The sequence below is a fragment of the Bombus affinis genome, chromosome 1 (genome assembly GCF_024516045.1).
Source record: "Bombus affinis isolate iyBomAffi1 chromosome 1, iyBomAffi1.2, whole genome shotgun sequence".
Classification (NCBI taxonomy): domain Eukaryota; kingdom Metazoa; phylum Arthropoda; class Insecta; order Hymenoptera; family Apidae; genus Bombus; species Bombus affinis.
In genome coordinates this window covers 8,678,817-8,690,842 of record NC_066344.1, presented here as the reverse complement: position 1 = coordinate 8,690,842, position 12,026 = coordinate 8,678,817, and the positions used below count along the sequence as shown (strand labels likewise).

Sequence of the window (12,026 nt, the reverse complement as noted above, 5' to 3'; positions counted from 1 at the left end):
AGAACGGAATACATCGAAGGTGAATCTGGGCCTTGATCGGGTCTTACATTGCAGCTGCAGGTGCCTTTAGAAATTGGCGGCACAGCAGACTCGAGGTAGGGTTGACGAGAGAACTTCTCGAAGGGGGACCGAGAGCATCGGGCCGTCGATGCTGCACGCGCCTCTGACACACCGATGCCACCGATATCTTCTTAAACTTTCCTATCCGCTCATTCATGCCCGGCTAAATGCCTATAATTTCCAGGATGATTACAGGGCACCGTAACCAACGCCCTATAGACCCATGCTGTTCCACCGCGAGAGCTCGTTACACGAGACCCCCGAAATTGAAACGGAATGAGCTGCCTCGTCTTCCGTTCTCTCTCTTTCGCCCTTTCTCGTGCTTTTCCTCTAGCTTCGACTTACCCGAGCCACCCTAGCCACTACGCTCCTCGTCAGCGACCATAACGATATCTAAATTTTTCGTTCTGCTCTCATCGACCCATCCATAAACTCCTTCGTAGGATTATTGCAGGTTGCTCTAGTTAAATAAACAGAGAAATTGAAAGGCGGAAAGGCACGGAACAGCTGGCTCCCTTTTTTTCGATTTTGGAGCTTCACTTAGCCAAGTTTTTACACTCGTGTCACGTTCCGCTTCGAAACACGATGCTTTTAGAGTGGCAACGAATTAATAACGAAGCACGAAACGGCTAACACGCCCCGTGTTTTAGCAGAGTCGAGATCCGAAATCGAAAATCACTTGAAAAATTAGCGGTGAAAGATACGTTCGAGCTAACTTTCGAATTCGCGTGAACTATAAGGACGATTTAATCACGTTACCGGGTACACATATCGAATAGTTAATTCGATAAAACTGATCCGATGTCGTTGGCGGAATTGTTCCGGAGAAAAGTGCATCGTGTCGATGGCATCGTGCCCGCGATAAAGCTAGCCCCCCGATGATCGCGTGCACGAGAACATGCTTTTAATTGTAATGCGTCAATTAAGGGGTAACACAGATTTTATTCCACATCTATAATCGGAATTGGTTAACGGAGTTTAAATTATATTGTCATATAGAGTGTATCTATTTTTTGCGAGAATAGAGTCGTTCGAACTCTTTTTACCGATTCCATTCGAGCATACGAAGTATCGATCTCACCGGTATACTCTGCAGAGTATTCGCGGAGGTTAAATTGATTCACGCTGTCGTTGTTATCAATTCTCACGACAATTTTTTAAAACGTCGTACAATTTTCTATATTCGTTTCATGGAACGCACTATGGTGAATGTTTCAACGTTCCAGCGGAACTAAACCAGTATACTATGTTATTATGATAACGCGCGACAGTGCAATCCACCTGTGCTCCGTGTAAATTATTTAAAATATAGCTTCACCTAATATACAAGTCTTCTAATTAGTTTAAACACTATACTATCGGGTAAAAAGTTGCGCAAAAATGTAAATGGTCGCCTATTACACGATAATAACGCATTAGCACGGAAAAAAATGTAATAAATCAGTAACGTAAATCATCCGTACCGGTTCCTATCGATCTTAACGCACACGTGATTTCTCTTTCGATTCGAAGCGAAAGGATACCGGTGTTTGCAAAAACTGTAACGGTTCGATCCCGATCTCCCACGCTTTTTTCGTTCGACCGCGGACCGAATCGATCGAATATCCCGATCACGAGAGTATCGTAGCAGCGAGGAAAAAAGAAATCAACTGCTCACCTCCTGTTGCTGAATTAGGAAGTCGGGAGCGGGTGGTGGCGGGGGTGGTTCCGTGGCGGAAACCTCTTGAAGCAGTCCCACGTGGTCCCAGCAATCTTCCGATATGTCCATGATCGTCCCTCCTCTTCCTCCTCCTTCCTGTTCAAATGTCTTCGGGGCGAACGAGACACAAAATCCGCGCGGCGGGACGTCGCGACTCGGATCAATCTGTTTCTCCTGGTCGATTGTCTGGTTCCCAGATCTCCCTCTCTCTCTCTCTTTCTCTTTCCCTCTCTGATTTTCTCCCTTAACAGCTGGTTTCGTGGAAAAACCGGAAACTATATCTAGACACGCTTGGTCACTCTAGCTTTTCTTTTCTTTTCTATTACCAAGCGTTCCTTCTTTCTCCCTCTCACGATGGCTGTCTCCGCAGCCGGAACTCTGTCACTCGTGAACCGGGATACGTATAGCAGTTCGAGGTAGTCGTAGACGGACGACGCGCGAAAAAACCGAACGGAGAACGCACGAACACACGGTAACCGTCGACACGGCGTGTCGCGTGACCCGCGTTCTATGACGACGACGACGGCGTCGAGGACGACGACGGCCGTCGGTGGTGGTCAGTCGGCGTGGAATGAAGTTGGCCCGCGGGTTAGGTTGGGTTAGCCGAGCCGGAGTTGCAGCATCAGCGGAGAGGGACGAGAGGGCAGAGCGCGCGAGCGAGCGAGCAAGCCGCCGAAAGAGGGGAGAGAGAGGAGAGAAGAGCAGAGAACAGAACGGAACAGACCGGAGTAAGCGAGCATTCGAGCGAGCGAGAGGTGTCGAGGGGCAAACCAACGAGGGAGAACGAGATACGAATAGTCAGAGAGCTGGAGAAAGGGGAAAAGAGAGAGGGAGAGAGAGAGGCGTAAGGCGTAAGTCTGCCCTAGTCGCTCGCTTAACCGTGCAGGAGGTGGCGCCAATATAACCCGTACTCCACCTCCGTCCGACAAAGAGCTTGCGTATACCTGTATGCGCCTGTTGGTAGGCCATACCGCCTACTGACTACCGTATTGCAGGATTTGCGTCCGTGCCGCCTGTAATTATTCCGATTTCACTTATATTCCGTCATACCCGATGTTTTTACGTCCTTCGTTTAACCGCTGCTCCCCTCGATGTACCTTTCCCGCGCGTCTACGCCGCTCGGAGAACGTGACTTTGTACTTCTGCTTCCAGCCTCTGTGTGGGTTAAGCGAACAAGCTTCACGATTCCGTCTACGTTTCCGCGATGACATCTTAGGAAATGTAAATGACGACGCCCTCGCGTCACGGAAATCGTCCTCTCTACGTCATTCCGTTCGGTCAATCGAACACACAGGATATCGATGCACGCTGTAAATCTCCTGACCGGCGATTAACACCCTTCCTCTACCGCCGAGTCGTTCTTTTCGACTAACGTATATTGCGTTACTTATCGCAATTACCGCAATTCTCCATTTCCTCGAATCGATCTGTCGACACGGGGACAGAGGACGATAGCTCGCTGGCGCCGATAAACGATCGTTATCCATGATCGAACTGCCCTTACCTTTCACGTATACCTCCCGGTAATCGGCGACGACGTGGGCGGCGTAGCGGTCTCTCTGAGACAACGCGAACCTCTTGCGTGAACTTGCAAAGGGTGCCCTGTGATCGTGAACGAACGTCCTCTCAAAGAGCCGGATGTTCCCTCTTCCATGTCTCGATCAACCATCGCGAGTGCGTGCCATTTGCATTGACATGTTCTTGTCTTTAACCAGCTCGTTCGTACCTGTAAATTTACATTAAACTTAGATTTATATTTTTCAATTGGAATAGGACGCAGTGAAAAAATGCGCACATCCTATCCGCATTTACGCGAAACATATATTTTACGCGAGTGCACTGCGCGCATAAACATCAGTCTATGATACTTTGTCTTCGAGAACGTCCTCCACTTCCTCGTTGCATCGAGGTAAGATTTTTCACGGGAACTCTTCGTGACTGGTTTCGTAATAAGCTCGCAGGTGGGTTGAAAAAACGTTAATTGTACCTGTCGTTATCGTGCGTCATCCACTGTTTACTATGCATTCATATTGTACAGAAGTCGTGGAACGCGAGAAATATTTTATGGGAGTAGATTAGCGGTTTAGCAGGCGCGTTATTACACGCTGTCACCGGCGCGTTGCCTGTAACTTTTTCCAGCGTTTCTTGCGACGTTCGTTACTATGCACGACAAATCGTAATATAGCGGAGAAGAGTGATTCGCGCGATAGGTGCACACTCGTTTCGGAAACGCGTGTTACACCTCGAGCGTAATGACAGTTCACGTACGTCAACGAAACCCTATAGTTAGAGTTTCACACTTTTTACCAGCGATACTCACCGATAGCACCAGCACGAGCAAAGCGTTGGACAGATTTTTCGCGAGCTTACAACTTGACATATATTTAACGCGTTGTCCGGCTGTGTACTCTTTGATAGCCACGAATACTTTTCCGCTGTTCGCGCAAGCTACACGGCAGTGCGCGACTTAACACGAGTGAGCGCGCGAGTAACGAGACGCGTACAAAAGAAAAGAAGAAAGAACGAGCGCGAGGACATCGAGCAGCAAGCTGCAGTCGAACGAAGGGTTGGAATGCGATATGAATGCGTTAATGCGTCGTTACTGACAGCGACACGAATCGTTAATAGTATTTTCGGCCCTTCTTCGTACCCAGTGTACCCACCACTGGTAGCTCGACGTTCATACAGTCCAGCCATTGCTTCACTTTTTAATTTCTTTTTTGTTTGTTTTGCGAAATTCCCTCCATTGGCGGGACGCGTTTTAATTTGACTGCTACCGTTCGCGTCGACTGGCGTACCTGGCTTAAAATTCTACTAATAGTCGCCACTTGGCAGTCGCTATTATCGCGCGGACACACTCTGAAATAGCACGGGTTGTCACATCGATGTCAAAGATTGATCGCAACAGACTGTGACATTCTCGTGGAACGTCGGGGCATCGATAAACGCAATTGCTGCCACATTGAAAACTCTCCGAATGACTGCTCCAATCGTTAGTCATTTTGAAAAATTCCCGACGATATTTATATTTCGGATAGTTCTATTGGGATGGCGCGTCGTTTAATAAAAAATAAATAAATGAAATAAACCGTCGACCGTGCTTTTCCTCTGAAATAGGACATGTATTTATACGAGATATTGATCTATGATCGCGTGTTAAATGTTTCGCGTGAAACGTTCGGGCAAACAGTCGGTCAATTTCCGTGGTATATGTATTGCCGAATAAAAAATGCGCAGCTATTAGCCGCGCCAAGGTATACTTTGCTCTTTTCATGGACCTCTAACCACCAACGACAACGCGACCCCGTAGAGTGTTGATCGAGCCCTCGACTTTGTATGCACGGAAAGCCGCTTTACGACGTCAACGAAGGGGACACGCGCGCTTCGGTTGGATACCAGCCATGATAATATGTAATGCCTGTATAGAGCCAAGTGCTCGATCGCGAATCTTTGAAGTCCGAACTGGCTTTTCGCCGACAAACCGGAGCCGCTACGATCAAGTACTAAAAATCATCCGGTAAAACTATGAGAAAGCCAAACATACAGCTCTCGGTGGTCATACTCGCGGGCATCGGCTGCTTCACAGTCCTTATATTCGTTCTTTTTTTGGTACGTGGAACGAGCGTATATACGGGCGAGCACCTGTGGCCACTTTAAACGATGCCGTGGTAAACGGTAGTCAGGATAGATTGAACGGTCCGATAGGGTTTTAGCTCTCTTCTTTTGCAGTGAGGATCGGGACTCGCGCTTTAACCCCTCGACTCATTAGAGCCCATAACTCTGTTCAGCGAAACGTTTTACGTTGGCTGCCGTGCGGTATACGTAGCCACCGAAAGGAAGCTCGATGCATTATACCGTATCTTAGCTTGCGACGCGTATCTCTCATGTTTCGAACGAAATTTATTCCTCGAACGTAGAGTTACGGACTCGTTAGCTGTGTACATTAATCGCGATAACTGTTTCAGAACTGAATGATCGGACCTTAATGTATAATGCAGCGTATAATACCGTAATAATTGTGCGGAATCGACCTCGACGGACGTGACGTTCGACCACTGGCTTCACTTTTTTTCACTCGTCTCCTCGAAACACGGTTTTTAGGGGATCGAGACGACGAGTTCGACTAGATACGCGCTGGCTTTGTTGTCTGTTATTGCCGTTTTTCCCGCGGACCTCCCACTGTCCTTCTAACGAGACCACCAAAGGTACGCGGAGTAAAAACCGTGCAAGAAACCTGCCAAAGTACGCTCTTTATACGGGATGTTTTATATCGTAGCCAATTCGAGTGAGTGCAGCCGCTCCAATTATGGACGAATATATAAGTCGCTCCTGTTGGATACGCGCTACCATTGCGACCCTTTATATGGCAAAAACGATAGAGAGCGCGAAGTCCGTCATCGGGTTCAGGTCGAATTTACTGTTACACGTCGGCGTTGCTTGCCATCCGTGGAGAGGACAGCATGATCTAGAAGCTGTTTTTTGCCAGCGACGCGAGCGCATTTGCACCTCCACCGCGCGTTTCTTAGTTCGTGCGTGCATACACGCGAGTAACTCACGATATCCCTACGTAACGTTCCTCTGGAATCTTTGACAAAAACCGAGCTGGCGTTAGTTCTCTCGTTCCGCCCCGTTCTCCTCGCTGCGAGATACATACGTTCCGGTAAACCACAACAGGAAAAGGATTTCATTTGAAAAAAAAGCTAAAAACGGAAAACGTAGACCCTTTATCGCGGTTGTTCTTTCGCGAATAGAGTCAATTATGCGAATAGCTCGATCGAGTAACAACCGTGCTACATCGATGGATCTGCTTCGCGGTTTGGTTTTGTTGCATGAAAACCAATGGTATAGTATAACATATCCAATACTTTCATGTATGGGGTGAGGTTATACGAAATACAACAGTTCGTTTTCAAACTATACTTCTATTCGAAAACGACTAGCTTCTGTTGCGGAACAGAGCCTACCGAAATGTTGACATTACCTATTTGCGTTTTACGTAGTCGTTGTTAGAATTTTTAAAATGGAAAAAAGAAAATGGGGACGCGAGTTGAAAGTCGAGTTAAACGTGTCTCGTCTGAATAAACTTGTTGTCGAAAACGTTTGGCATTAATAAAGGCACACCTTGTATGCGAGCAGGATTCACGGTTACAAAGGAGCAAGTGTGCGTTGAAGTAACGTTTCACGTTGGTCGAAAGTAAAAGAAGTTGGCGGAAACCATACATTACATAATGAATTCTTGTACACGCTCGGATAAACGTGTACAGTAAAAAAGCATTCCCCTGTTGCATTGTCCAAGAATTAATTAAAATGGCGCGAGAACAAACGGGTTGGGAGAATTATAGGGAGGGTGGGGAAGGGGAAAGAAAAGAAGCTTGCGGTTCTCGTCGGAATCCCAGCGGCGACATATCACTGGGCGGTAGATCACACGAACTCTTTTGCAGTTTGCACCAGACGGATAAAGCGCTGCAGCGGCTGCAGGCTCGCGCATCTTTTACGTATGCACGAGCATAAGCATAACGCAAGGGAACATGGGTAGATGATATCGTGGATGCACCTACGGGGCCACGGGGCGTCGACGCGATTCCTTTGTCCTCGTTCTTGGCCGCTCGTTCTTCTTGCTGCAACCGCTTCGCCCCCGGACGACCTCTTGGTGCACACATTTTGTTCACGGAAATACCACGGCCAATCTCGTGCATCAATCCTGCCGGGTTTAGAATTGTATCAAAGAACACGCTGCGTGTTGGCTACCGCGGTCAAAAGATTACCATCTGATCTCCACGAGATCCCTGATATTGTTATTTGGCGTGGTAAACCATTTTTCCCTTTTCTCTGCAGAGACACAAATCCGTATCCTCGCGGTTGTAATTATTTTAATCGAGCCGATCTCTGATCCTGATGATCCTTGTAAAGCGGTGTTACAGAATACGCTTAATGCGCGTTCATGGTCGTGTTTAACAGCATTGTCATTTCGGCGAAACGATAGCAACCATTAACAATACTTGAAAAGTTATTTATTTAACTCGTGAATCGTTTGACCGTTGCAGAGTGTTACGCGGATCGAGCTCAATCATTAGTCGTCATTTCATTAGAATATCGCCGATAAAAGGAGTTTAATTATAAAGGCACCACGACGCTTCCTGTCCGTGGACACGCATATGCGTGCCGCACGTATACTCCGTCCCTTCTAGTGTTCTCCCTTCGTCTTTTGTAGCTTGTATATATTTTTACACACGGTAGGTGATTAGTAAGGCCATTTTCTTCATTACAAAACATTGCTGCGAAGAACTGTTCTCATTATAACTCCGTGATTATCTGGATAATCTTGTTCAAGACTATACGTATTATGCAAATCATAGACTTTCTTCTTTGTCTGTCGTATCCAGGCATCGTGATGATTATATCAACACCATTAAAAGGCTTGACTATCCGATCTTGTTATAAATTAAGTAACTTTCGCGCAAGATTTTATCATCGCCTATCATTTTTAATATCTCGTCACAACAAAACGTCAGGGTGCGTGTTCCTTTTAATGTCGAATAATAGATGTGCAATCGAGAACATATAATTTTAACTTACACGTACGATAACCTTGGCTCCCAAGGTACTGATCTTAATGGCACCCTTGGGTAGTTAGTAGTGCTTCTCATTTCAAATATACATACAGCAGCATTTATTGTATCATCTAGTTAACGTGAATTATGGCACCAGTTTTAATTTTAAGTTATACGTTTCGTGTAGTATGTAATTAAAAAATTAATAGTGGTCCGTTTGATTCGAACTTGTAAATGTATCAGATAACGTAACAAAAGTGAATTACTTCATCGACCATCGTCGATGCGTAATAGCAGCACTTAAATCGCAGTGTTTAAAGTTTAAAGCTCTATCTGGCTGTGCACGGTTATTCACATTAGTTTGTGCGACGGGTTCGTCAGCCGGATGTTTGCATCGATGGAATATAACGCGTCGGGCTGCTAAAAGGTTTTACGAATCGTCTATTTGCGCGGGCAGAATCAAATATCTAGTTCCATCGACGGTTAATACGTTCGGCTCCGAAGTGAAAAATCGGTTTTCGCGTGGCCGCTGGTTTTTATGTACGTGTATCGCGACATGGGATGCGAGCTAGCAGCTGGATCGCGCGTTACATATTCTATCGCATCCTACACGATTATAATACAATTAAATTGACTGCTATTATGTGTTATGCATGAGGAGTAACGATTGCACTCGTTACTAATGATGTTAACAATTTTTTTGCGGTGCAATATGATTACAGTTCGTTAGTACATTATTAAAGGAAGAAATTACACGTTGCGTTCATGTATGCATTTTCACGCATACATAATTTTTATTTGCATTTTTAAGTAGCAATTAGACATCGCTCACTTGTTCCAATGATGTACAATGCGATGGAAGGTTTTCACGATACTACCATCTACAGTATATTAATACGTACTAGACGTATATCTTCTAGTTAGCTATATTGGATTTAGAAAAATTACGTATGTATCAGTTGCCTTCGATTAACAGAATCGGAGTCCAGTTGTAATGCGTTCTGAATTCATTGCGTGTATCGTGCGACACAGAGGTCGTCTTTATCGACGGCACAGCGAGGCAGTGAAGATAGTGGCGCTGCTGTGCCGACCAGTAGTGACAAGATGGCGACGCCCAGTGAACTGTCTATCGAAGAGATTCGCGAATATTTATTGGAAAATGGGGGCACTGCTCGTAATCACGATCTGGTGAAGCACTTCAAGAAGTTCCTAACGGATCCGGAAACACGAGGTATGCTGAAAATCTGATATACGACGTAGTCGGATCACTGTCTCACTTTCGCAAGGTGTGACCCTGATGTTACACGGTGTGCTGTGTGTAAACACAGGCAGATTTTAATACTCGTCACACCGGGAGTCAAATCTAACGATACTTAGTGAATATTGCACAAATTTACATTGCAGTCGAGGCACGAAATCGGTTCAAGGAGTATGTAAACACCCTGGCTACTATAAAGAACGAAGAGGTGCGTCATCGAGTAGCAATTTCCTTCCGCCTTGACAGCAGCGACTTGTTGCACGTTTTGCGACGTTGCCGGTTTTTCCAATATGTACTTCGCGCAATTGTTGGAAAATGAGGTTATCTAGGAAGCTTTTTCTCCAAGATTTTCTTACTATTTCTTATCGAACACTGCGTACTATATATATCGTCGTAAAGCGTACTAGGTATTCTTTTTATTTAGACAAATAAAGGTGCAAGAAAGCTAATGTTGATATATAACGTTTAAATATTCGAATGGTAAATTCGCAAAACGTAATACTTATGTTCGTTCATAATGCGAAGTCGAGTCTATCCATGCATCATAACGAAATTGCTCGTGCAGGGTGAAAGATATTTGGTTCTGAAGAAGAAATATCGTCTAAATTCTCTGCAACTGTCGTCTCCGGATCAAATTGGATCACCTATTTCCACTGCCGACATATCTACCCCGGTTTCTCCGTTACGAGTTCCGCCACCCTACCGGGCCCCACCTCCCGCACCCCTCAGTCCGCCGTCGAATAATACGAACGCACATCGCGAGGAATCGTGTTCGAATTTCTTCCGCGAAGAAGTCGCTATCAGTGCACAGAAAAATGGCGTTGATCAAGTCGAGACCGGATTTTCAACATCGTCACCTCCCGTACCGCCACGCCGTAAAAGTCAAGATAAGATCAAGATCGAGAATAAGGAGAACGTGGACAAGAATAAGGGAGGATCAGAGGCTGTTATCAAGGTCAGTATTTGCCTTATACAAGTAAATTCAAAATAAAAGGAAACGTGAAATTTTATTCGGATTATGTAAAGGAAGGGGAGGTGCGGTATCATTTGGTCAAGTTTAATTAACTAGTTAATTAAAAGGATATCAATTTTTTCATGTTCTGACTGAGATTCTTTTATAATACGGCAATCATAACTCGTCAAGGTATACAAGTGTTTGATAAAAGTTCACGTTTCTCGTACACACGCAAGCCACGTAGTATATGTTCTGCCTATAGTGTCCTGGTTGTGGTCGTATATGTAAATAAGTGTGCAAACGATAAAATGGTTGAACACGTTTTCGCTTTATCGGGTAATTACCGAGGCCAGATAATTTTGGTATTATTGCGCAATAGTGTTGCGTGTACATGGTTTGGTTATGTAGAAAGGTGTTCATGGTTACAGTAAATGTCACTTACGCGGTATGATAGCGTACGCAGCACACTCGACACTGGTGTTCCTCATCCTCTATCGAAAGCTTAACGTTCTTGCATAACGACACTGGTATCCTCGTCATAAATAATCGAAAATCTTATTTTCACAACTGTCATTGTTCTCGCAGTTATTTAGCATGCTTAGATACCACGAGTATTGATGTGTCGCTTTAATTAGTATTGTAGCATGATAGTATGACATAGATAAGCACCTCTATTTAGCGTGCACTAGTCTCGTCGAATATTTATATGTTAGCACATGGTTTTTTGTCACCCTTTCTGTGTTACTCTGTTGCTGTTTCGTTGTTGGTTCCGCCTTTTATCAGTAGCTGGACGTAGCGTTACGTGTTACTATTCTCTGAGTCTTGACAATCCGAGATATTAAACATGCAGGAAGATGAGGCCGTCGCGACGAATCCGGGCTCAACCGAGCAATTAAGCTTCCGCGAGCGGATGCAACGTTTCAACCGGATGGCTAGCGAAACCGATCTCCAAGGCAGGCCTAACGGCACTATCACACCTACTAAAAAGCGATCTGACAAGGTAACCGATAATCTAATAATTTTTTGCCTTTCTTCCTCTTAAGACGATCAGTCATGCTCGCCGGAGTATTTTTCTTTCATCGTCATAACATTAGAGTCGAGGCAATTATTTTGCCGTTCTTTCGTAAAATTATACCCCGTGGCCATTCGGTTCATTGACTAACAAATTTGACGCTTCACGATACATTCCACGCTATAAGGTGCCCCTTGATAACTTCCTAATCGCGATTGGTAATCGAGGGTATGAAATAACGGAGCAGAGCGATTGTAAAACTTGAACGAGTCGCACGAGTGTAAGAACTAGCACGTGGCAAGGTGAAAAAATACTCAGAGGGAAAGAACTGAGAGACGAAGCGTAGTAATTCCGGGAATAATGGATATTGATGTTTATTATTAATATCATACGATATATTCATTTGCACGAAGTTAATTATTCGAAAGTGCGTGTATATTCGTGTATACACGAGGTATGTTTTAAAACAGTTATTAAACATACAAACGGCG

General features: G+C 45.1%; 3 protein-coding genes across 3 annotated transcripts in view; 1 reads left to right on the top strand and 2 right to left on the bottom strand.

The window, feature by feature from the left end:
• LOC126920255 (homeobox protein caupolican-like) overlaps positions 1-1,933 on the bottom strand; it is a 75,473-nt gene extending 73,540 nt beyond the window's left edge. The window contains exon 1 of the mRNA XM_050730351.1: positions 1,718-1,933. Within this exon, the coding sequence (XP_050586308.1) occupies positions 1,718-1,828 (111 nt within the window). The 5' untranslated portion in view covers positions 1,829-1,933. The remainder of the gene's footprint in view (positions 1-1,717) is intronic.
• Positions 1,934-2,571: 638 nt separating this feature from the next.
• LOC126919129 (uncharacterized) overlaps positions 2,572-12,026 on the bottom strand; it is a 102,074-nt gene continuing 92,619 nt past the window's right edge. Inside the window, exons 2-4 of the mRNA XM_050727853.1 lie at positions 3,442-3,485; positions 3,264-3,382; positions 2,572-2,787 (exon numbers count right to left, since the gene is read on the bottom strand). Of these exons, the coding sequence (XP_050583810.1) occupies positions 2,634-2,787; positions 3,264-3,382; positions 3,442-3,485 (317 nt within the window). The 3' untranslated portion in view covers positions 2,572-2,633. The remainder of the gene's footprint in view (positions 2,788-3,263; positions 3,383-3,441; positions 3,486-12,026) is intronic.
• The window catches only part of LOC126920420 (ankyrin repeat domain-containing protein SOWAHB-like), a 97,307-nt gene continuing 94,651 nt past the window's right edge, over positions 9,371-12,026 (top strand). Inside the window, exons 1-4 of the mRNA XM_050730760.1 lie at positions 9,371-9,541; positions 9,715-9,776; positions 10,134-10,523; positions 11,374-11,523. Coding sequence (XP_050586717.1) covers positions 9,415-9,541; positions 9,715-9,776; positions 10,134-10,523; positions 11,374-11,523 — 729 coding nt within the window. The 5' untranslated portion in view covers positions 9,371-9,414. The remainder of the gene's footprint in view (positions 9,542-9,714; positions 9,777-10,133; positions 10,524-11,373; positions 11,524-12,026) is intronic.